This window comes from Cardiocondyla obscurior, linkage group LG04 (genome assembly GCF_019399895.1).
Source record: "Cardiocondyla obscurior isolate alpha-2009 linkage group LG04, Cobs3.1, whole genome shotgun sequence".
Classification (NCBI taxonomy): domain Eukaryota; kingdom Metazoa; phylum Arthropoda; class Insecta; order Hymenoptera; family Formicidae; genus Cardiocondyla; species Cardiocondyla obscurior.
In genome coordinates, this window is record NC_091867.1 from 1,258,707 (window position 1) to 1,281,816 (window position 23,110).

The 23,110-nt window shown below is 34.2% G+C and overlaps 6 protein-coding genes across 10 annotated transcripts; 4 read left to right on the top strand and 2 right to left on the bottom strand.

Moving 5' to 3' along the window:
• The first annotated feature begins 86 nt into the window (after positions 1–86).
• On the top strand, positions 87–8,924 carry LOC139101677 (uncharacterized). 4 transcript variants are annotated; one of them, XM_070655017.1, is made up of 12 exons: positions 87–225; positions 947–1,067; positions 1,199–1,340; positions 1,446–1,637; positions 1,872–2,200; positions 2,308–2,497; positions 2,635–2,789; positions 4,015–4,307; positions 4,404–4,629; positions 4,802–5,006; positions 5,139–5,681; positions 5,940–8,924. In XM_070655017.1, the coding sequence occupies exons 3-12, from the start codon at positions 1,319–1,321 to the stop codon at positions 8,066–8,068; spliced, it is 4,284 nt and encodes a 1,427-aa protein (XP_070511118.1). In that variant the 5' UTR covers positions 87–225; positions 947–1,067; positions 1,199–1,318; the 3' UTR covers positions 8,069–8,924. The 4 variants fall into 4 exon arrangements, with proteins under 4 accessions (XP_070511118.1, XP_070511116.1, XP_070511117.1 ...); XM_070655015.1 differs by lacking the exon at positions 87–225 and adding an exon at positions 487–866; XM_070655016.1 differs by lacking the exon at positions 87–225 and adding an exon at positions 487–866 and having other exon boundaries at positions 951–1,067.
• A 91-nt stretch (positions 8,925–9,015) lies between these two features.
• Positions 9,016–10,546, top strand: Mrps10 (mitochondrial ribosomal protein S10). Its single transcript, XM_070655066.1, has 5 exons — positions 9,016–9,302; positions 9,385–9,549; positions 9,632–9,759; positions 10,129–10,330; positions 10,420–10,546. Exons 1-5 carry the CDS (start codon positions 9,288–9,290, stop codon positions 10,468–10,470), a joined length of 561 nt encoding a protein of 186 aa, XP_070511167.1. The 5' UTR covers positions 9,016–9,287; the 3' UTR covers positions 10,471–10,546.
• Positions 10,544–12,700, bottom strand: LOC139101702 (uncharacterized). Its single transcript, XM_070655067.1, has 2 exons — positions 11,510–12,700; positions 10,544–11,166 (listed from the first exon to the last, which is right to left on the bottom strand). Exons 1-2 carry the CDS (start codon positions 11,598–11,600, stop codon positions 10,763–10,765), a joined length of 495 nt encoding a protein of 164 aa, XP_070511168.1. The 5' UTR covers positions 11,601–12,700; the 3' UTR covers positions 10,544–10,762.
• A 294-nt stretch (positions 12,701–12,994) lies between these two features.
• LOC139101692 (beta-1,3-glucan-binding protein) lies at positions 12,995–15,864 on the bottom strand. Its single transcript, XM_070655051.1, has 8 exons — positions 15,261–15,864; positions 14,713–14,943; positions 14,487–14,632; positions 14,252–14,394; positions 14,023–14,186; positions 13,549–13,919; positions 13,259–13,360; positions 12,995–13,160 (listed from the first exon to the last, which is right to left on the bottom strand). The coding sequence occupies exons 1-8, from the start codon at positions 15,406–15,408 to the stop codon at positions 13,050–13,052; spliced, it is 1,416 nt and encodes a 471-aa protein (XP_070511152.1). The 5' UTR covers positions 15,409–15,864; the 3' UTR covers positions 12,995–13,049.
• Positions 15,865–16,110: 246 nt separating this feature from the next.
• Positions 16,111–17,295, top strand: Fh (frataxin). 2 transcript variants are annotated; one of them, XM_070654625.1, is made up of 4 exons: positions 16,111–16,504; positions 16,587–16,707; positions 16,794–17,077; positions 17,150–17,295. In XM_070654625.1, exons 1-3 carry the CDS (start codon positions 16,275–16,277, stop codon positions 17,049–17,051), a joined length of 609 nt encoding a protein of 202 aa, XP_070510726.1. In that variant the 5' UTR covers positions 16,111–16,274; the 3' UTR covers positions 17,052–17,077; positions 17,150–17,295. The 2 variants fall into 2 exon arrangements, with proteins under 2 accessions (XP_070510726.1, XP_070510725.1); XM_070654624.1 differs by lacking the exon at positions 17,150–17,295 and having other exon boundaries at positions 16,794–17,114.
• LOC139101468 (uncharacterized) lies at positions 17,157–22,885 on the top strand. Its single transcript, XM_070654623.1, has 14 exons — positions 17,157–17,278; positions 17,381–17,464; positions 17,793–18,057; positions 18,611–18,755; positions 18,955–19,154; positions 19,300–19,406; positions 19,676–19,897; positions 20,085–20,291; positions 20,370–20,672; positions 20,895–20,993; positions 21,148–21,530; positions 22,105–22,219; positions 22,310–22,474; positions 22,597–22,885. Exons 2-14 carry the CDS (start codon positions 17,390–17,392, stop codon positions 22,792–22,794), a joined length of 2,484 nt encoding a protein of 827 aa, XP_070510724.1. The 5' UTR covers positions 17,157–17,278; positions 17,381–17,389; the 3' UTR covers positions 22,795–22,885.
• The last annotated feature ends 225 nt before the right edge of the window (positions 22,886–23,110 follow it).

Consider the following 23,110-nt stretch of genomic DNA (forward strand, 5'->3'; position numbering starts at 1 on the left):
CATCGCACCCTCGCACCCGACGACGCGAATGCCCTCTTTACCTCGTCTACCGAAACGCGGCCAGCCATTCCTCTCAACCCCCTGCTCTGTTGGCCGATGACTTCGCGGAATGGTGCTGGATGCGGATAGGAAAAAGTTCTGATTCACGGCTGGCGGTTTCTCTCGTTCCCTCTCTCGGTTGATGATACAAATCTATCCGTCTGTCTGTCTGTAACATAATAATTGGTATTTGAATTTTATTTTGTCTTTTAAAGATATATATTCACTGTACATACATACATACATACATACATGCATACGTACTTTTTTATTTTACTGAACAAGCGACGCAAGTGTTATTCTATTTTTGTTGGCGATTTAACGAGTGACAAAAGCGGAACAGCAAACGTGTTTCTAAATGAAAAGCACTCATTATAGGTATACTCTTTTTTTTTTCTTTTTTTTTTAAAAAAAACATTTTTCTAGTGTTGAGCGACGATCCAACTTGATTGGAAATTACCATTGGAGCGAGCGAATCAGCACAGTACACTAACAGACTTCCACTCAATTAAATAATATGACGTATTCATCAAATTGTGATTAAAAGAAATGATGTTAATTTGTCATATTTGATCAAATTGATGTTACTTTAATTTTTTTGGGGAAAATACAATGAATGAAAAAAAAGCAGACCTTTAGTTAGGTTATTTCGATCATGTTGCGTCTTAATGCTTTTACGAACGCATTACATTTCAGCAATTCACATAACGACTATCGACGTATTTGTAATTGCGTACATGCTTCGCGATTGTTCCTATGGTAGTTCCTGTTTTCTCTTTTGTCCTCTTCAACGCTCGATTGTGTATCTTGTATTTCCAGTAGCTCCTGTAAGTAAGCATAGCGCCTTAGCATGACGTCTGAGCTTATATATTCATTTATATTTCATGACACTCTTTCGATCTGGTAGCCAGAAGTAACAAAGTGAGAAGCTCTACACGCGAAGGTGGCGAGGAGGTGAAGACGGTGGCAATATTGGCAACACTAGCAGTACGTTCAACACTTACTTGCAAAAAGAAAGCTAAGAAATGGTAAGAGTTAGCTCGTGCGAACAAGCAAACCGTTAAAAAGTTGAAATAGTTAGATTTCGCTGCATTATTAACGTGCTGCCGCTGCTAGTGCCCTGAAAAGCTTCAATTATTCCTTTAATTTCTTTTATTAGTCATCACGTTACGTCAGACGTATGGCTGCATAAATTGTTGATATCAAAGACGATAAATCCTTATCCTCTAAGTGTTGCTCTGTTGCTCTTCGACTCTCTGTTCTCTCATATATTGGCACCATGGATGATTTCTCTTTGACTGGTAAATGTTTTAACCTGCAACTCAGGATCCAGAAATTAAATTAATTTAAAGTAATATATTCAACGAGTATTTGTTTATTGGCTTAATTATGGCATGTTTTTTTAGCAAATGTTGAGACAGTTATGAATGAAGAAAAACAGCCTGAGGTGGAAGATGAACACATGGTAGAGGAGATACCTGAAGTAACAAAAGAATCTGAAGAAATTGTAGTTAATCCAGAACCAGAACCAGAACCAGATCCAGAGCCAGAGCCAGAGACAAATGATATAATAGAACAAGATTCTAATACTGTTCCTGGTAAGTATATACACATTGCCTTAAAAAAAATATTTTTTTAGAAATATAACTTAACAAGAACAATTATATTTGACATTTAGATGATATTAATAAATAAGATAATTTTCTTCTTTATTTTGAAAGAACAGTATTAACAAACTTTGTCATTTTTTGTGAAATTAAAAACATGAATGTATGATATTTCAAGTGTGATCTTTTATTGGAAATGGAGAATCACAGTTTTTTACCCTGCAGGTGATGCAAAGTGTGATGATAATACAGACAAATTAACTTCTATGATAATGGATTTTGATCAATCATTAAATGACGATACTACTGATTTTACCACTGATATTAACTTGGATCAATTTGAGGGACAAAAGGATATAACTGATGAAGATGTAATGCATCATTTAGATGTAATAGAAAATATTGAATTAGATCCTGAAACCTTTGGTGTGGACGAATGCATGAAAGTAGCTAATGATTCAGATTTATTTGCAAGAGACAAAGATGATGAAGATAAGGATGAAGTGACTTTTATTGAAGAAGAATTTGTAGAAGAAAAGTGGTATGAAGAAAAGGTACGTTCTAATGTTTATATTCTGTTTTATTATATTTTTTTTTTAATTTAATATATTAAAAATTGTAAAATACATTGCATTATTGCACATAAAAATTATTTTTTTAGCTTGCAGAAAAAAATTCTCTTTTAAAAGAAAGATTATCAAAATTAGCACGAGTTTTAACAGTTTCTTATCCTTCTTATGAAAAATGGTTAGAAAGAATAGAAAAAATGGAAGGATCTCCCATATGTAAAATAGATCCTATTCGACGTTGTTCACTAAAAAAAATAGCTACCAATCGATGGAAGTTTCAGTGTAAGTAAAAAAAATATTTTTAAGTTTTATTATACATTATAAAAAATAAAAAAATGTAATTAAATATTAAAACATTAATATATTTATCATGTACAGTAAAGTAAAATGTGTTTAATATGTATAATATGTTTATGTAGGCCGAAAAAAATATATACCGGAGGGTATAAAACAGGAGAATTCAAATTCAAATTTAAAAGCCACATGGCATCTTGAACGAATTAAGCAATTGGGAGCCACTACTAATATTGAGAGTCCAACTGAATTACCATATTTTGTACTAAAGGCAGTCAAGGTAAATTTATTATTAAGCTTATTTATTAATTTTTTTATATATTTCTTAAAAAATTATATATATATTTTTTAACATATTTTTTTATTAATTTATATGCATGCAATTTACATGTTTTTATAAAATATTAAGACTGTTTAGTTAAACATATGCACGTGTAATCGTGGATCTTTTATTTTATAAAAAATTTAATTTGAATAATCACAAACAATAATCTCAAACGTAAAACAGAATTTATAGACATTTTTCTATTTTTTAAATCTATATACTTATACGCTGTAAAAAAAAATTAAAAAAAAAAGATATTACATATAATACAATGTAATTAAGTTTTTTAACCAATTACTATAACTAATAAAAATAATATAATTAATATTGATAATAATAATGTTAAATGATAAAATCCACATTATGACAGAAAGCATATGTGGATAGAAAGAGTATAATATCTAATATTTAAAGATATGACTAATTATACAACGACAAAAAAAAGAATGCACATATACTGTGGAAAATGTTTTAACCAAAGAGAAAAAATTTAAAACTGTATGAAATATATCCGTAATAAAACCTTCGCAATGTAATATTAATAATAAATAACAAGACAAGCTTAATACAATATAAGTTGTACACATAAAAAAAAAAATTATAAATATAAAAAAAAAAAAAATTATTTAATTTGATTAAAAACTGTATTTATCTACATATAGATAGATATGCAAATTTATTAATTTAGAAAATAAATTTACGTAAAAGATAAATATAATAACAAAATAATAAAAAAATAATTATAAAGCAACATAATGATTAATAATATTACATAAAAAATAGTATGATTGGTATAATATTTTTCATGGCTCTGTGTGTATGTGTGCGGTGTGTACATACAGAGTGTTTGACTAAGGTTTGCTTCCGAAAACTGAGTAAGCAATGAGAATACAAGACATACAGTCAAGTAATATTTTACAAAGTTCGTGTATTATTACCGAGTAATGAATAATCGAAAATTTAACATTTTAGATTATTATTCGGAAATAATTATGAATTTTACAAAGTGGTACTTGACTTTTCGTCTTGTATTCACATTACCTACCCACAGTTTTCGGGAGCGAAACCTTATGTCAAACCCCCTGTATAAAAATTGTCTTAAACATAAAAACACTATTTAAATAATTTTTTTTAAACATCTACATTGATATTATGATATCAATCGATTATTGATACATAGATATTTGAAGATTTTCTACAAACAACTTTATCTGAAGATGCAGCTTCTAATGAAACTACATCGAATGATATACTTATGGGTGTTAAAATAAAAAAAGAATTTGATCAAGACATCGATAATGTACAACAATGGTTGTATTTGTTGGTACGTTGCAATAGCAAAAATGAACTCATGCTATTTGCAACCGGAAAAAATATTAGTCGCGGCACTATGGACCGTTTAAAGCAGATATACGAGTTTGGTCCAGGAAAGAATTGCAATGTCAAATCTCTCTATTGCAAATCACTGAACAAGTAAGAAAAAAAAAAAACTCAAATGAAAAATAAAATTTCAAGATAAACTGCGCTTGAAATAGCAGAAATTTGCATACCTCACTGCATTTATTTCAGACGTGATGATAAAGTCGTTACAACATTCTTAGTGGGAGCAGAAGCTCTAGACGAAACAGTAGGTAAATTAACAGTGCAGCTTGCACCTAAGACAAATTTTTGGTGCAGCGCTGCCGCTGCGTGGAATGTGGCCAAAACGGTTACGGACATGCTTGAACCCTCGCAAAAAGTTACATTACTTGAAATCGGTTGTGGCATTGGTATAATTGGACTTACAATAGCGTCTGTAAGTACTTGCACGTAACTTACATAAATGTATATGTAAGTTAAACGTTGTTAAACAACTTAAATGAAGCGTATGTTGAATGTATTAATTTAACATCACGTGTTACATATATACACTTAAATACAATATTAATCAAATTAATGAAATGCATACTATCGTTGTAATGTAACAGAAATGTCGAGAGGTAATAGGAGTTGACATACCTTCAGAAATAGAAGAAGCAGAAATGACATGCGATTTGAACAACATATATAACGCGTCGTTCATATCGGGATCTCCAGCTGAAGTTGTGCAAAAATTAAGTTCTGCGCGTGGTTTACAAAATAAAACTCGAGTGACTTATTGTGTAATCAATGCGAACACCAATATGGGTAGAGGTAAATTTAAAATTAATTTTTGTTTGTCTTTAATGTTATTAGTTCTGTTAACAATATTTATTAATTAACAACATTTAGCGTTCCGGTCACAATTTTATGATAATAAAATTCTTAACTTATCGTATTTTTTAGCTATTGAAGTAATGACATGCTTAAGAAAAATCAGTTCTCTTCGTCGTATTGTAATGGTTACTTCATTGACAAAACAATCAGTTCGAGCAATATTAGAACTCGCACGGCCTATAGAAAATACACTTGGTCATCCGTTTATGCCAATTCGGGCATGTGTCGTCGATACATCGCCTACTGGACCTCATTTTGAGGTGGTTATTCTAATGGAACGTAGGCTTATGCATAGGCTTACGCAGCCGTGGTTTATCAAAATGCTGGATGAAGAAAGCAAGTCACTGACTAATACTAAGGTTTTAGAAAAAAAAATTAGTGACGATAAAACTGAAGATTCGAATTTACGAATAAGAAAAAATCCACTGGCAAAACCCGAGCTTGTGGAAAAAATTAACTTTACAAAGAAAACAACTAAAGCCGTAAAAAGCGGTTCAAGTTCACCGCAAAAAGGTAAAATTAAATTGAAAAGAGACCATTCGCCTGATGTAATAGAAATAAAAAATGTAACAAAGAAAAATGAAAAGCCTGGACCTAAACCAGGGCAGCAGGGTAAGTTTGCTGATCTAGTAGACATAATATGACGAGTGCGTGTGCGTATTTGTTTGTTGTGTGTATCAATGTATGTATATATATATATGTATATGTATATATATATATATATATATATATATATATATATATATATATATTTATATTTATATACATATAAACGCGCAACATGATATGTATATATTCACGCAACAAACAAACACACACATCCACACGCATCTATACACAAGTCTAATCAATTTTTTTTTTATTGATCAGATTCTACAGCTAAGAAAAAGAATTGGTTTCATGAAAATTCAACACTTCGAATCAATCCATTGTTTGAAAAAAAAACAAGAGAAAACAAAGAACAAGTTGATTTGAGAGAAAAATTGTTGCATAATCGAATTGACACAGATTTAATACAGAAAGTGAATAAGAGTCGAGAAATTCTTGAAGCAGCTAAAGAAAAATTAAGCGGTCCGTCTCCTACAGTTGACGCAACGACCGCCCGGGAATTAAAAAATGTATTGAGCATGGTTCTCGATCAAACCAATAAATTCCCGCGTTCAGTATGGGATCGCATTGCACCAGCTGAGCATGAGTTAAAGACTCAAGAAAAGAAGGAACTTGATGACGATCCTGTTTTAAAAGGTCGTTTTGTGCAAGAAATCCACTCACAGGATATTGTTATCACCACACCTAATAAAGAATATTTAGAAATTGAAGAGCCTAAATCAAAATTTAAAAAATATCACAATTTGGCGCCGTTAGAGCCGAATATGGTGATGCCAAATAGACCAAAAAAATTTAAACCTGACAATAGAAATAAATTTGAACCTCAAAAATCATTTGATAACAAAAATAGACAAAATTCTTGGAATAAGAATAAAAATAAGAATAAGAACTTTGATAAAAATCGCTGGAATAATACAGGACCGAGAAAACCTATTTCTCCAATGAAAAAACAGGATTCGTTATTTAGACGAGTGTCACCACCAGATAGATATTCACCAAAGCGCTCGCTATTATCACCACCGAGACGTCCGAGCTCGCCACCTAGAAGACATTTTTCTCCAGACAGACATGAACATCCGTATCAACTTCACGACTCTTCGCCACATCGAGAGTATTCTCGACGTACAATATCGCCGATACGGATAATGATGCCTTCATCTGACGATAGACATCAAATATCACCACCTAGATATTCATTTTCACCACTAAATCGAACAACTTCTCCGCCAAGGCGACCACTGCCAGTTTCAAACCGGCCAATATCACCCAGAAGACATATGTCGCCCCCAAGGCCACAGTTGTCTCCACCGAGACGACGTATGTCTTCGATGGAGTATGACATAACTCCGGAGACACAAAGACCTATATCGCCTATTAGGAGACTCATCTCTCCTTCAAGATCAAGAGATATGACACCGCGGCATCCGTCGCCTTCTTTTAGGCGTTTTTCGCCACATCGAATTTCGCATGTGCGCGACTCGCCTCCAAGGCGACAACAATCTCCTCCGAGGCGTCAAATGTCGCCGGTAAATAGATTTGCGGATGAATGGGATATACCAAGTCGAGGCGCCATTGAACAAGGTAATAATTGGCCACGTATTAATGAAAGACCGGACAACATTTGGTGTAATGAAAGACAACCAACGATGAGTGGAAATTGGCAAGATTCATCCGATAATGATAGATATCTCAAGTCATCTAACCAAGATAAATCTTGGAATGTCAGAGATTCTTCTCACGGGAATTCATGGAATATAAAGTCTAATGTGAAAGAATCATGGCAGATTTCGGATAATAGATGGTCCGGTCCATCTAAATCAGGTACGAGCGGCGAAAATTGGAATCGAGGCAAGGAAAGTTTAAGTGGCCGTAACAAAGAGCCATGGATAAATACGAACAAGTCACGATGGGAACAGCAGCAGTCTAACGATTGGAATCAAGGAGATAAAGACGATTGGAATGACCTTCCCGAAGACGCACGAGATCCCTGGGGTGATGAGAGTAATCTTGGAGTAAAGGACAGACGGATAAACGCCGATAATCAACCTACATCGTCGATTAATTGGCCAAGGGAAACTGATAAGGGGATCTCTTGGGTAAAGAATAAAGACAATTGGCAGAACAAGTCGCAAACATTTCCATCGAAGTCGTTGTGCCTAAACAGTAATAATCCGAACATGAATGATTCGCGCTGGCTACCTTTAAACGATATGAATAAAAATTTACCATCATCCAGTTGGCAAGGAAACTCTAACGTTGGATCCAACCTTGAATCGAACATTGTACCGAACGTTGGAACTAATATTGGAGCCAACGTTGGATGGCAATCGAATTATAATTTTCAATTGCAACGACCTTTTATGCCCAACTTGTTTAAAGATCGACGTTAGATAAAACACCGAATAAAACGTTTTACAATTACACTCAATGTATAACATTTACACTCAAAGTAATAATAGCACCACTTTTCATTGATTTGTGAAAGAAAAATCCATGAGATTTTTTTTACGATTAAAAAAAAATAAAAAGGAACATATATACGCGATATATATATATATCAGCAAGTGTTAAAATATCTGTTAATTTTATAATATAATTTTGTAAGAGCAATACAGAGCTCTTTCAGGAGGAAAAATAACTATTTTATGATATTTCACTAAATATTAAACTGCAACGTATATGATCAATTTTTTTTTTGTTTTTGCTTTTTTATTGCTTTTCAACGAATTTAAAATACATCAAATCTAAGTATAACGTATTGAAATAAGAAAGAAGCTGCAGATTTACACGTTTTATTTCCTATTGTATCGATAAAAAAAAATTTAATTGATGTGTTCACACAAACATACACATATATATATATACGTGTTTATGTATTGCAGTTGCATAAAGAATATTAAAATTGTTGCAAGATATTATTTTGACTCTTTATGAAGTGGTGAGTTCTGCTAAACGTAGTTACCGATTTTTTTTTTAATTTTTGTTTCAAATAATCATATAATGTAGTACGTATTTTGTTAAACGCAAAGAGAGAAAAATATTACATATTACTGTTTCATGATTCGTTAATAATTACATTATTTTTACAATGAGAGAAGTAAAAGTAAACCATGGGCAAAGAATATTGTATATACATAATTTTGCATGAACTGAGGAGACATGTATGAAATGTATGTATGTACGTATATCACAACTAATTGTATCTCTCATTTGAGCTTTTTCAAAAATAAATTATATTTAAGCTAACGTCTCGTATCTTATATTTCAATTTTTCTTTTTTTTTTTTTTTTTATTTCATTACACGTGTTGTCATATTTCAAAACTTATATGTATGAGTAACAGTATTAATTATTTTTTTTTTTTTATGAAAATTATAATTAAATATTGTAAATTGAATGCGTTCCTAGCGCTAGCAGTGTTACTGTTACTACGAGCACATCCATAGCGAGTTAGCGACAGTTACAGCTTGCGGCTGGCACGAAGCAGCAGCTCTGTGAATCTATCCAACGAGTGGATATGTTTACGTTGAATGTGAAAATAATAAGTTTGTAAAAATTTGTGGGGATTATCTCGTGACTTTGGAACTCCGTTCGCCGACGACGACGAAAGATGTTCCTGTCAAAGGTACTTTTGATAAATATTAGACACGAGGCAAATCAAATCACGATTGAGGTTAAGTGTAACAACGTCGTGTGATCTCTATTAGGTACCGCTTCTTCTTAGAAACCTCGCTGTTGGTGTTGCGCAACAGGAATCGAGATGTTCCAACATTTTCGTACGAAAATATCTACAAAACGAATCCTCTGCGACATTTTCTGCATCAGCGGCGCAACAAGATTCAATAAAGGAACAGTTACTTGCCATAAACACGGTAAAGTCGAAATTATTATTATTTATGTTATTAATATTATTCGAATTTATTTCGATCTTAATAAACTGTTCATCGTTTTTAGGGTGCACCAGATAAGTTGTACACAAAAATTGAAGTTGAAGTCAGGGGAAATGATCCAGCAGTATTAAAAAGCTATGGAGAATTTGCATCAATGGCTGCAAATCACTTGAAGATTAAAATAGGAAAAAAGTAAGTTCTGCAAGCGACGGAAAAAGTAGAGAAGATAGCCAGAGCTTCTACTACCGATTCCTATTACTTTTTTTTTATTTTGATCTAACAGCTCGACAGCCACTCGACGTTACCGGCGTGGTTCTCGGATCTAAATCATCTACAGTTTTTAATTGTTTAACTTTAGGCTGCTTTCCTTTTTGGGAATGCAATTGATACTTTATGATATAAATTAACTTGTGTTGCATTCCATTTAACTGTAGCAAACTGTTTTAGAGTATGTTTTTTCTCTTTTCTTTATTGAAAGAAAAAAGAACGCGTTTTTAATCACTTACACTGCTACGTTGACCGTATTCTAGACGTTAAGATGTAATATTTTTATCTTTGTAGCATAGCACCATATAAAGGTATCCACGAAAGGTGGACGGTGTTAAAGTCCGCGCACGTTCATAAAAAACATCGTGTCCAGTATGAAATCAGAACTTACTATCGGTACCTGGACTTTTTAAAATTGACAGGATCGACAGCGGATACTTTTCTGGAATATCTTCAAAGAAATTTACCCGAAGGAGTGGCAATGAAAGTGACGAAGGTCAGACTCTTGCGTCTAAAAAAAAAATTAAAAATAGAATATATTTGTCTTATCTAAGGTAATTCTCTAATTTACGTATGTCGTTGCAGATCGAAATAGAAAAGCTGCCCGAGAGTATAGCTGCAATGTGTAACACGTAACTATATATAATGTACAGTTATAAATAACTATATATATAAATTGTAAATTTATCGATATATAAACTGCAAGGAAGAATCTGAAATTAATTTTATTTTATAATTATTTCAGTTGTCAAAAATTCCATTATACGATAAAACTTATGTTTAAGAAACCGCAGTTATAAAAAGTCGTATTTAATAGTAATACGCGTAGAAAGACGTACCTAGTCTCATTGTCAATATTGTTACAAATGATTGCATACATAAAATCGGAATTTGCGTCAGCGTAAAGTTAAACGCCATCTAAAAAGTGTTAAGTGACAGATTTGATAATTATTACATTTGGCGACGAATCGATTTTTCTGCCAGATATGTTACGCGTAAGTTCTGGCAAAGGATTCTTCTTCTTGAAAGTCGTAGGTCTGTCTTCAGGCACGTCAATGTTCACGGTTCTAAGAGGTGTATCTACCAATTGTTTGCTCGTGATTCGACGTGCGTGTCCACTACCACGTCTTCTCATGTGAGTCATACGTCGGTAAACACCGTTCGAAATTTGCTTAGATACGTCTGATTGAGTAGCGTCAATCAAAGAACTTTTTTGTTGCGTTTGCGCCAAGTCCTCCGTTTTACGTGAACTAACTCCGATAACTTCTCCATTCCTATGCTTTCTAATTAATTCCGCAGTAGCTGTACATCTGTGCAGTATATATTCGTTATCTAAAATAAATTTTTTTTTTTTAATATAAATGCAATGTTTATACAATATAATACTTAATTATTAAATTTTTTAATAGTTTTACTATTTTTATAATTTTAATTTTTTATTTTTTTAATTATGTGAGACGTGTTATAATTATTCGTATTTTTAGATTTTATAGATTTAATGTTTTTCGCACTTTGGATCTCGAGATTTTGAAACTATACATTTGGAATGTATTAAAAAATGTTTAAATTTACACTTTTATACTGTCTTGAATAACAGATATTATTTATATCTCGCGTATAGGCCTATGTGATATACATTCGACATTACAAAAGATTATGTTGTAAAGTTACTCACTCGATCGCCTTGAGCGACGATGATAGTCCGCCAGGGAGTCAGTGGCCGAAACGAGGACGATGAAAATAATAATCACTCTTGCCAGTGTCATTATCCGTCACGATGTGCGAGTGACTACTTGTCTCACTAATTTAAGTTAAAATAAAATGATAAATTAAATCACATGTAGCGATGTAGCGATGTAGCGAAATTGATCGCGAGTCAGAAGAATAATCTGCCAACCGTGAGAGAGGGAATCGTGGTAGCTACCGCGGGAGCCACCGATAGACTGTTCGGAGGAAAGGAAAAAGTTTAACCGCGTAGAAGAGGCCGCAAAAACGAAACCGGACAAGACGCCAAAACCGAGCTGAGGTCGTTCGACTTTTGCCGAGATTTTATGCCACGGTTAGAGCCAGCACACGTGCGCACCGTAGACGTTAAATTAATCTGCTCCGGCTGCAGCATCAGTCGTGATCCCGCGAAGCAGACGGAAGAAACAGCACATAATGACTTTTTTTCTTGTTTCCAATGTTAACCGAGGTAAACCGGTTTGACTGATGGGCCAGGTCGAAAGTTGCCATTGTGTTTTTACCTATCATTTGCTATTTTTTTCTTTTCTCTTTCTGCAAGTTATCTTGAAAGAAATGTTCTCGCCGGATAGATGTAGTATGCGACCTTAAAATTTTATTTATTTTTTTTCCCTGCTTTTTGGGATAAAGAAAATGTGATTGCCGAGTAAAACCGAGCCTGATCGTGGAGATAGCCTTGACAGTCATCACATATTTTACCATAATCCACAAGTCTAATACAGTATTTATAGTTGCGAGCTGCTCACGTTGCCGCATTCCATATAATGATGTAATATAATTCTTTACACGCGTATAATAAGTACTTAGAACGATTATTCTTTCATTGTATCATATTAAAATATATCTTTTATTTCTACTATTTATTTAAAAAAATGTAAATGTTTAAAGACAAAGAAATGGCTACTACAACATTAAGTAAGGAAAAAGTGCAGCAAGCATGATGACGCATAAAGCAAAATTTAGTTAAAGCTGGAAAAAAAAATATATGCCCTTGATAAACTTCGCGTTACTTTAAGAAACTTTTATGTTCAAGTAATGATCAGCAGCAGTATTATCAGAGGATGATCGTTCGAGCAGCTAATGGAGGCATCATTAAAGGTAAAACCAGCTCCAGACGACCCTGAATTTCTTTCCGATTTTGCGGGAGCATCGTTCACCCTTTTATAGAAACAGAAGCGGTCCAATTACAGGGACTCTAATTGCGTTACGCAGGTAAAAAGGACTTTATGCATCTGTATGAGGATTCCAAGTGAAATAACACTGTAAGGAACGTTGTAATCTTCTGTCATTATTGAATCAGAAGACAACCGATTCACTGTTTTTTGTTGCCTTATTTCGTGTTCACGATATCAAGTATAATCTATATATACGTGCATAACATTATCATGCGAGAACAAATTCAGTCTATCACTGCAAATAGGTGATAAGAAAAGTAATTATAGCTTTATATCTTTCGTTGAACCAATATTGATTCAAAGAGACCACACTTTTACATAATCTATTACAAAAGCAGCGTTATTGCCGTTGTCTCGTTTCCAGCTTGGTTCCCATTGACTCCGAGCCTTCCAGAATTTCAGCATTGCCTACAATAAAAAAATAGTATTTCATATATAGTTAATATAAACCAAGAAATGTTTATTCTTTCAAGGAATATTTAATTTAAGATAAAGTATATTCGTACCTTAACCTCCTTATTTTTCCAAGGTTTTGGTTTTCTGGAACTAAGTATGCCATCCGGAAATACACGTATTCCACCCACACCGACACCGAGCGTAATAAAGAACTGTTAAAATAAAAAAAATTATTACAGTTATCGAATTTTAAGTAGAATATGTTTAAATACGACATAAATTAAGTATTCTCGTGATAAAATTATAACGCTTGCTCGCAATAAGGAATTTTATACAAGTTCTGGTGTACAGCAATTATAATATTAACAAATATAATATTTAACATAAACTGAGACGTCACCTCTTGATCAAATGGAGCATAAAGATCCGAATTATAATTTATCCATTCTTTTTCTTTGTCAAGATTTATTTTCCCAACCATCTCGCCATCGACCAGATATCTGAAATGATTTTTCGTCCAAATCGTAGTATATACGTGAAAATCCTGCGTCCATCGTGGTCCAAATGTTTTTATTTTCGAAACGAGTATTTCTTGCATCCCATTAAAAAACGAGTTTACTCTCACACCAAAGTCCAATCTTCTAGTGTCATAAATCTTGGAACTGTCTGTGGCATTAACTAAATCTTCATTGCCGCGCGTCAAACCCAGGAGAATACGTCCACTATTGTAGTTCACACCATAGGTAGAATATCGCGGTTCGAGCCACATTTCTGATCAAATAGACATGAAACAACATTAAGTTCTCAAGTTTAACGATCATGCATATTGTTCGCAATAAGTTAATTTTCATTAAACATCAAACAAAATCATTACCCGGATACAGCCAATCTCCCTGCGGAAACTTGGCACGTATTTCGATCTTGCCATATTTAAAGGTAAAATAATCTTTTGTTGTAAAACGTGCAGATATGACAGGTGGTAGAATATTGAAAGAGAATGCCTGCCGCGTACATTCAAGAACGATTGTGCTGGTGCATCTACAAAAAGAATAATTACCGATGAAAAAAAAAAGTATGAAAATTTTATATGCTCTCATATTTACCCACTAAGTTGTAATTTTCCATTCGCAGTTATATTCTCGCCGTAATAATCTTCCAATATAAGTGGACTTATGGATAATTGACCGTCACGGAATTGCGCAAGTTTCTCGTGTCTGTGATTGTGATATACACAAAATTCATTGTCCTAATTTTCATACAATACAATTATTATTTAAATGTATATATTATTACATTTTTTTAACTTCTGTAAGAAACAGTACATTCCTACAAACTTACCTGGTCCAATGGCATCTTTATCTCGCGTTTCCATAATGTCTCATTAAAATTATTAAAATTATCTTCGAACAATAACCGACTCTCGGCTGAAGTTTCGTATTTTGTAGAATTTTGCGTAGTCGTTTCGCTGGAAACTTGTTGATTTTCTGTTATCAGTTTAAAATATTTTAATTTTTATTAGTGAAAGAGAAAACGCGAAATTGTACATTTATGCAATTATTCTTACGGGCATATATCCATTTTTCATTATTTTTCTTGTAACTAGCCTTATCATTCGTTTGCACATACGTCCAATAATGAAGTACGTCTCCGTTTCTGATAATCACATCTGGATCCACGATCGTCCAGCGACCGTTTGCTGCTGAATAAACGGTACCAGTGATCTGGCCATGTTCATTATTGCCAATTATCTTATTGATATTAGCATGGAATCCAAATAATCGCAAACCTGATTCATCTATAACCGCATAACTGTTATTAATTTTTATTTATACATTTTTTTTTATTCTAATCTAGTACACCACACGCTTAAATATTACATTATTGTTTTTATATCTCAGATAATAATTGTGCTTAAAATTAGATTATTTATTATTTAAAAAAAAGTTAGAACTGTCAATCCTGTAATAATTATATTATAAATATACATTTTTCAATTTTGAAGAAAATCTAATCTAAGGTGGGGGCGTTATACTACTTATATAATTACCATAATTTTTTTTGGGAAACATAAAAAATATTATTGTGGAGCAGGTTATAATGTTAATTACTTACCGGGTATAGAAACTCGAAGGCCTTGCGGCTTCAACACTTGAAAAGTCGGATCTGGCAGCGTGTAGGAAAGCACAATGGTCTTCTCGAATACGCATAATAGCGTGAAAATTAGTTGAATGATCGCACGATTGACTTTGCGGCGGAGCATCTTCTCAATTATGTTCTCGATGTTGCTGATGTTATTATATATTTATCAAGCACCAAGGCCGCGGAGTATTAAAAAAAGAAATAAGATTGACGTTTATGTATTTCACTTTCAGTGATTCACTGATCTTTCCTCTACATTTTTGCTTTATCCCTTCCTTCGCATTTTTCTCATTTGTCACGTACGTTCGTACATACATATTTACGCCTTCGTCTTCAGACTCTTGGGATTTCCACACCAAACGTACATCACTCATTGTTAACGCTGAATCCTTATCAGATGTTATTAAAAAAGCTCATTAACAATTGATTAAACAATATTTAAACCTCAGTTACAATTAAATTAAAACTGTAATTTAATCATGCGCTCATATAAGTGATTGAAAAATTCCAAGTAATGAAATTGATAAATCCATAGTGTACTTCCCCCGAGGTTTCTCGATACCGAGACTCCAAGATCGCTCGAGAAGTTACAGAAGTTTAGAATAAGCAAAGAGGTTAGCAGAAGACGGGGCGCCATTCCCGCCCGTTGCAACGCTATCTTTCATCGACAGCGGGAAGTTCGAGTTGCATGTTACGATGGTAATTCATCTAATGGTAAAATCTTTTTTACCATATAAATCTATTACCATCGAGTAACATGCAACTCGAACTTCCCGCTGTCTTCGGCGTCTTCAGCCATCTCTATGCTTGTTCTAAACTCCTGTTAGTACTCGAGCGTTTTTGGAGTCTCGGCACCGAGAAACCTCCGAACTCGAAGCAATCATTCGGGTGCTGTACATAAATATCTGTATATGTGCCGTATCCTGACTTGCCGCATAGCCGAAAAACTCGTTTGATCGATAAAACTGCCAAGAGATACCGTTTACCATGTTGACTGTCATAACGAGATCTGACATAGTCTTAAGGTTGTCTCGTAATTTATCCCTTCGTGGATTATCTGTGAAGAAACGACTTGTACCATTCCCAAGCAGGCCTAGCAGCTACATTGCAGGTTATGTTAATCATAATTTAACACGTTTTCCAAAGAGTGATTTACGAACGTTGCTGCAATTGTCAGTAAAAAGTTTCAGTACAAACATCGAGACTCGAAATGAAACGTAAGTATTAGTATATTACTCGTGGCACCTAGTATCTCCACATATCACTGATGTAAAATTTTATTATTTGTCTGGGTTTTAGGGAACTTAGCTCTGTGCAATATGAAAAAATTTGCGAAGAGACTTTAGATTCATTAACAGAGCATTTTGAAGAGCTAGTTGAAGCAGCAACACATTTGCCAGATGCTGATGTATCTTATGGAGTATGTACATATATGTTGATTGAAAAAAATCATAATTTTTTATTTGTCTTATATGTTTATAACAATGTCAAAAATTATTATTGCAGGACGGTGTGTTGACGGTAAAATTTGGCGAGCTTCACGGCACTTACGTTATAAATCGTCAAACACCGAACAAACAAATTTGGCTCTCTTCTCCTATATCTGGACCTAAACGTTATGACTTTATAAAAACCCAGTGGATATACAAGCACGATGGCAAAAGCTTACACGAATTACTTGACAGTGAGATACCAGAAATTGTAAAATGCGAAACATGTTTTGATACATGTTCCTTTAGTGGTAAAGAGAAACAACCTGTATGATAGAATTCAATTAAAAAATATTATAGGTAGCTATTTAAATATAATTTGCAAATCTGTTACTTATTTGAAATAGTTATATTTTATCTAATGGTTATCAGATTTTACTGAAGGACTGGTTTATAAAGATTATATAGAACATTAATATAAAATCTAAAGGAAGAAATTGAGAAACATATATGTACATATACACATGCAAGTTGTATTAGTAACGTCATTAAAAATATTATGTAAGTAATTTTAATAATTAAGTTGCTCAAACGACTATTGCATAATCGCACTGTAACGACACATATATACTTATTATTTTTCACTTTTATATTATTTGACAGAAACCAAAAATGGAGATTATGGAAGATGGAAATTTGGTTGATCGCGTAAGAATTTTATTACAGCGAGACATGCAATATTACCAGGTATCAACTGATTAGTATAAATCATTTGTCGTTAATGTGATTTCTGCCTTGCGTAGCTCGCGTTTATGACTTAACAGAATTTGTCACATTGATTTTCGCGTAGCGCGCAGTTCTAAAATTATTCCGTATGCCGCGTAACACAACGTGATTTAATTCTGACGAGAGGATTGATTTATTTGTCGTAAAAATTTTAACGAACCTCGAAGATATTTTATTTAATCAAATCGAGCCAATATTATTTAAAAATTGTACGTGATATAATAATTGTAAAAAAAGTAGATCCTTCAAGTCTGCATTGTTTATGTTGATGACGCAATCTTTGGTTTAGGAGATGCAAACTGTTCTAAGGGAACCTCTATGCATACGTATAAGTGGCGGAAAGCTCGACTTTCCACGGCACGCCTCATTTGCTGCGATTAAAATCGTCACATGGTGGGAAGCGGACTTCGTGGCCGCTTTTAAACGCGCCTCCGGTTTGAGCTCTTCCGAAAACGAAAGCGCATCCAGTGTCGACAGCGAGGATGGTGTTATTAAACGAATCCATCCGTCTGAGTTTATTCTGCTCGTTGTGGACACCGCCGAACAATTACTAGGTACCGTTAATATCGAGCATAAGAGATAAAAATATTGTCATCGATATTCATTTTTACATTTAATTACATTTGATTACACTAATTGCGAATGCTCGGGAAAGTATGAAAACAAAAGCATTAGGTGAAAAAGCAATGAAGTTATTATTAAGTTTGAATTATTTAATTAGTTTGAAAATATTACTTTTATAATTGCGAATAACTCACGTGCGTATATAATTTAATTCTTTAATTGTTTCACGTATCGTATGTACACCGAAGGACAGATATGACGTTTTCTGCGGCGACAGCGGCTAGCGTACGTAACCCTAGGCCGCAGAGACAAGAAATGAGAAAACGAGGAGAAAATCAGTCTTCGGCAATCCGGCCGGCGCGGTACATACATACAACACATGTGAAACTCTACGCACACGACGCTAAAGTCATGTTCACTAGCTGCCGTCGGCGCAGCAAACGCCCCATATCTGTCTTTCATCGTACACGAAATATAAAACTAATATTTAATTATATAAATAAGTAAATGTAATTAAAATATTATAAAATTTGCACTTTTTAGAACATCTACATACGTTAATCCAGGAATCCTTGGACCACGCCGATCTTACTGTACTCACCGCCACTTTAGGCGCGGCAGCATTGATACGTAACTGTTTGTGGTGTTACAACCAGCATGCAAAAGGAACAATTTCTTCCCAAACAAGGTATATTACTTACGTTACATTCATTCGATCTTTTATCTCAGATATGTAAAATTTTTCTTTAAATCGACACTCACAAAATCTTCAACAATGCAACGTCTCCGTATCGCCTAACACGTTTTATAAATATGAAATGCAACAAACTGCAACGAAAAGCACTTTTCATATATTTAATTCTTATTAGCGCTTTATCTCCCAATAGCGAAAAGATTAACAAGTCACATAAGGCATTTCATGAAATGGCCGAAGCGGTAGCGGAAAGACTGCTCGATCTCCACTGCCGATTAATTTCTTTGTACGTACTTAATGAGGCAGACTCTCTTAGTTGGCACAACAACAAACCATTTTTCGAAAAAGAACGATGCTCCTACGTTATACAAATGTGGTGGTTGTACATGCAAGGTAATGTGCTCATTTTTTTAATTTTTAATTTTTTATTCTTTTAGATCGTTTTAGAACTTTTCTTTTTATTCCGCGAAAGTAGAGCTACGATGTCACGCGATATATTTCGCAATATTTCGCAAAAGTAATATGTTAATATTTTCAGGCACCAAGGCGGATTTATGGAACACGGTCTCGCCTAAGATGGCACAGCGTGTATTTTCAGAGATGTTAAACGAGTCTCTGTCTATCATAACTACGAGATTCATTCACGTAAGGCTACGAAATATCTCACGCTAGTAGATCTGATTTATCTTTCAATTTATTTCGTGTTTCCTGGGTTTCCTCTCCCACCTAATGTTTTATTTATATTGTGGGTCGCAAGCGTGAATTTTACATTCCAACGAGTGTAAAGTCGACTTTTTGTACGTGCTTATTTGCATGCATTATACATTTGTCAGTGATTTATTAGAGTGCGATATTTGAATGTTACTCGGCGTGAGTAATTGCGACAGTAATTAAAGGGAGAAATGATATTGCAGGGCCGACCGACTCTGGCGCGAACGGAACAATTTTGGGCAGACGCCTTTAATGTGCTTCGATGCACAGGCTATCTCGCTTTAGGTGCCTGTGTCGATAGCGACGGTATGATTGGCGCACGACCGAATAATTTGCCAACAGTGATAAGAGATGTGCACGCAAAATGTAACGAATTGTTGATTTGCTTGCTGCTGAGAGGCACTCCTCTTAAAGAATTGTATCAGGTTGGACATTTTAAATCGTTAAAAAACACCCTTCAGTTTTATTGAATAAATTTATAACTAAGTTGACGTATGCAAAGGAGATATATAAAATTATATACGACGGACTATGACGTATTTATTCCTTGAATCTTAATAAGATTTCTATTTGTTTTATGCGATAAAAAAACGAAATGTTTGTGTTATTCAGATCTTTCGGCACGGCTTGAAAAATTTGGCAATATTACGACCTCGACGTGGTCCCGCTCCTTGGCTGATAATATGCGCTCCAAACTTGTTAGGATTAAACGCGATTGACTTTTCGGCTGAAATTACATTATCCGAAGACAAAATTGTGATTCTTGAATTGAACGTTTTGAGGCATCAGCCTCAACCTAATTGGCCCCAGCTGATGAAGGTAATCCTTTAGACAACTAGCTAACAAAGTTATTTAGACATATATTTATTAATCCACGGAGTTTCTCTCCGCTTGCAGGTGATATCGATGAGCAATTACGTTGTGGCGAGAATGTTGCTGCAGACTCTAATACGTCAAAATGTCGGTGTTACGTATACGGATGACACCGATGCCGTCGATAAATTAAAGGGAGATGAAAGAAGTTGCAGTGGGTTTTTATGCAGCGGATCGACGTGCGATAAAACACTAAAATTAACTTCGGCTTTGGCATTATACAGCTTATTCCACATATTGGCGGTAACCGTTAACGAGCCGGAGCACGTAATTATACCGGCGCTTAAGCAAGATCCAAATTGGTCCAATTATTTGGACAGACAACAGGTGTGCTTTTACGAAATATTATTTAAAGAGTTAATTGTGTCAATCCGCACTGATTTTCACTAAAATGCGTGAGATATAAATTATTTTAAAGCATTTATCATTTTTTAAAATATTAGTTTTTTTCCAAATTGCAAATACTTTATTTAATTACAATTTTTAACAGCTCTACATATATCAGTGTGTAATGTGAAACAAGTAACGTGCACAAATGTTATTTTAAAGGTCTGGAATCAATCACGGCCACCTTGGCTGAATGCACTGATAAAGCCGTTGAAGACCATGATGCAGCCTGTCGCCGAGGTGCTTTTAGACGCCGCGAAAGTAATTATTGCACATCAATACTTGATAAGATAAGAATTTACTTTTTTTTTTTAACATACTTTAGATTATTCGAAAAATTCTAAATAATATTAAAATAAATTATAATAAATTTATATAAGGGATGTGAGTTGAATATATAAAAATTAATTTTCAGACAGGTGCCAGTATATATCAAGCCATGTCTCTTGCGATCGGCTGCTTTGCCGAGTTGTACGTGACTGCCTCAACCCCGGTTTTACGCGTCGCGTTCGCGTTAAACGACAACATTCCCGCACATTGTCGGCCGATCGGCGGTAACATATTACTGCAGGTATTGTGCGCCGCTTTATACTCCACTCTCTTGGATGTGTCCACAAAAGGCAGAAATGAGCCTCACAATGTGCCGGATTCTGAAAACACGTGTTGCGAAATGAGCCCTTTTAATCCATACGACAGATCTACAGCCGCAATGGCCCTTGCCGAAGCGATTTGCAGCATCGATGAAGACAATAAGCACACGTCGCAGATAGATTCCTTTCTGCTTCTCGTAAAGGACAGGTGAGCTAGCTTGTGATCATATTATTCTTAGAATTGCATAAATTACGTAGGAGAATTATTTTACATTAAAAAAATATTTAATAGCTGAAGGCAAGACTTGCCGAGATAAAACGTATTGTTCGTGCACCTTTTGTGTTTTATATTCAAATACATATGCATAATAATATGTATGCATTGCGTCAGTAGGTCAAATTTAAATTTAAATTGTATCATAATGTTAAATGCGTTGGATTATTCTTGATTTATTTATTTATAAATAACTCACGCTTGGAATAAATCTGAGATAAAAGTTTGTATCGTGTATTTTTTCATGGCATCACCACGGGCTTATTACGTTGAAATAATTCCGCAGGAGATATCCAGATGAGCCTTGTATTGTATTGCATGAAACTTTAGCCTTCTCAAGCTTAGCATTTAATAAAACATTTAAACGGTTTGCAAGGTATTACTTAATCAAAGTAATTTCTTTGATAACTTGATGGTTATTTATTCTAATTTAATATTGATGCATAATCTTATACAGTTATCTCATTATATTTAAATGAAAAAAAGAGGAAAAAAAAATTTATTGCAGCCTCAGGAAGGAGGATCAGAATCCAAGAAACGATGAATTACAAAATATGACTTGCGTAATCGAAACCTACACAGATGAATTGCTGTTCACGAATATCGGGCGACGTTCTCTAAAAGTAAGTAAAGCCATTATAAAGAAATGTTCGTATTTATGAAATGCGAATCCTAAGTACTGTTTATGAGAAAATAATTTTTGTCCAATTTAGGTTACATACGAGTACTTAGTTCGATCGTCTGACTGGGTGTTAAATAATTTACGTCGCAACGAGGATAGCAGGGAGATGGATTTGATTAATTTACCGGAAGTTTCGCCTATCGTGAAGTCTCTTACACACATAATGTTTCACATCGAGGACACATGCTTCGATCAAGTTAGTACTGGAGGTTACGCGCTTTAATAATGCATATAGGTTTGTCTTCGGGACGAACTTACGAAATTGTTACGCTTGTATAATTAGTATCTAGTGTCAAGAGAATAAAACCTGTGTTTCAGTTCATGGCCAATTACGAGGAGACGAACTGGTCAAAGATACTAATGATGCCGCTGTCAATTACCTTGGAGCGTGTGCGAAGTCAAATTCTTCTGAGACCAGAATTCAAAAACGTCGGGGATCTGAACCATGAAGATAAAGAAGTAGTGCAGTCTATCAAAAGAATTTGCTCGTTTGTCAGATCGGCGCGTTTCAAATAAACCGTTTATACGTGTGACGTTGTTAAGTAATTTATTCTATATGTGCTGAAGTTTTAATTTCGTAATAATAAAATATATATACGTAATATGATACGTTCGGTCAATAAAGGTTCTCGACACATGTTACAGAGAGATATTTCATTCACGCGAAATATTTCTCTGGCATTTATAGCTTTCGAAAATAAGATATTTCGCACCTAAGTGCAGCCCGCGCGTTTTTCGCATTTTACATAATGCATCTAGAAGTAAACGGTCGACAGTTTTCTCATTCGAAGGAGTTTGTGCCAACTACTTCACCGGCACCGAAAGTTTTCAA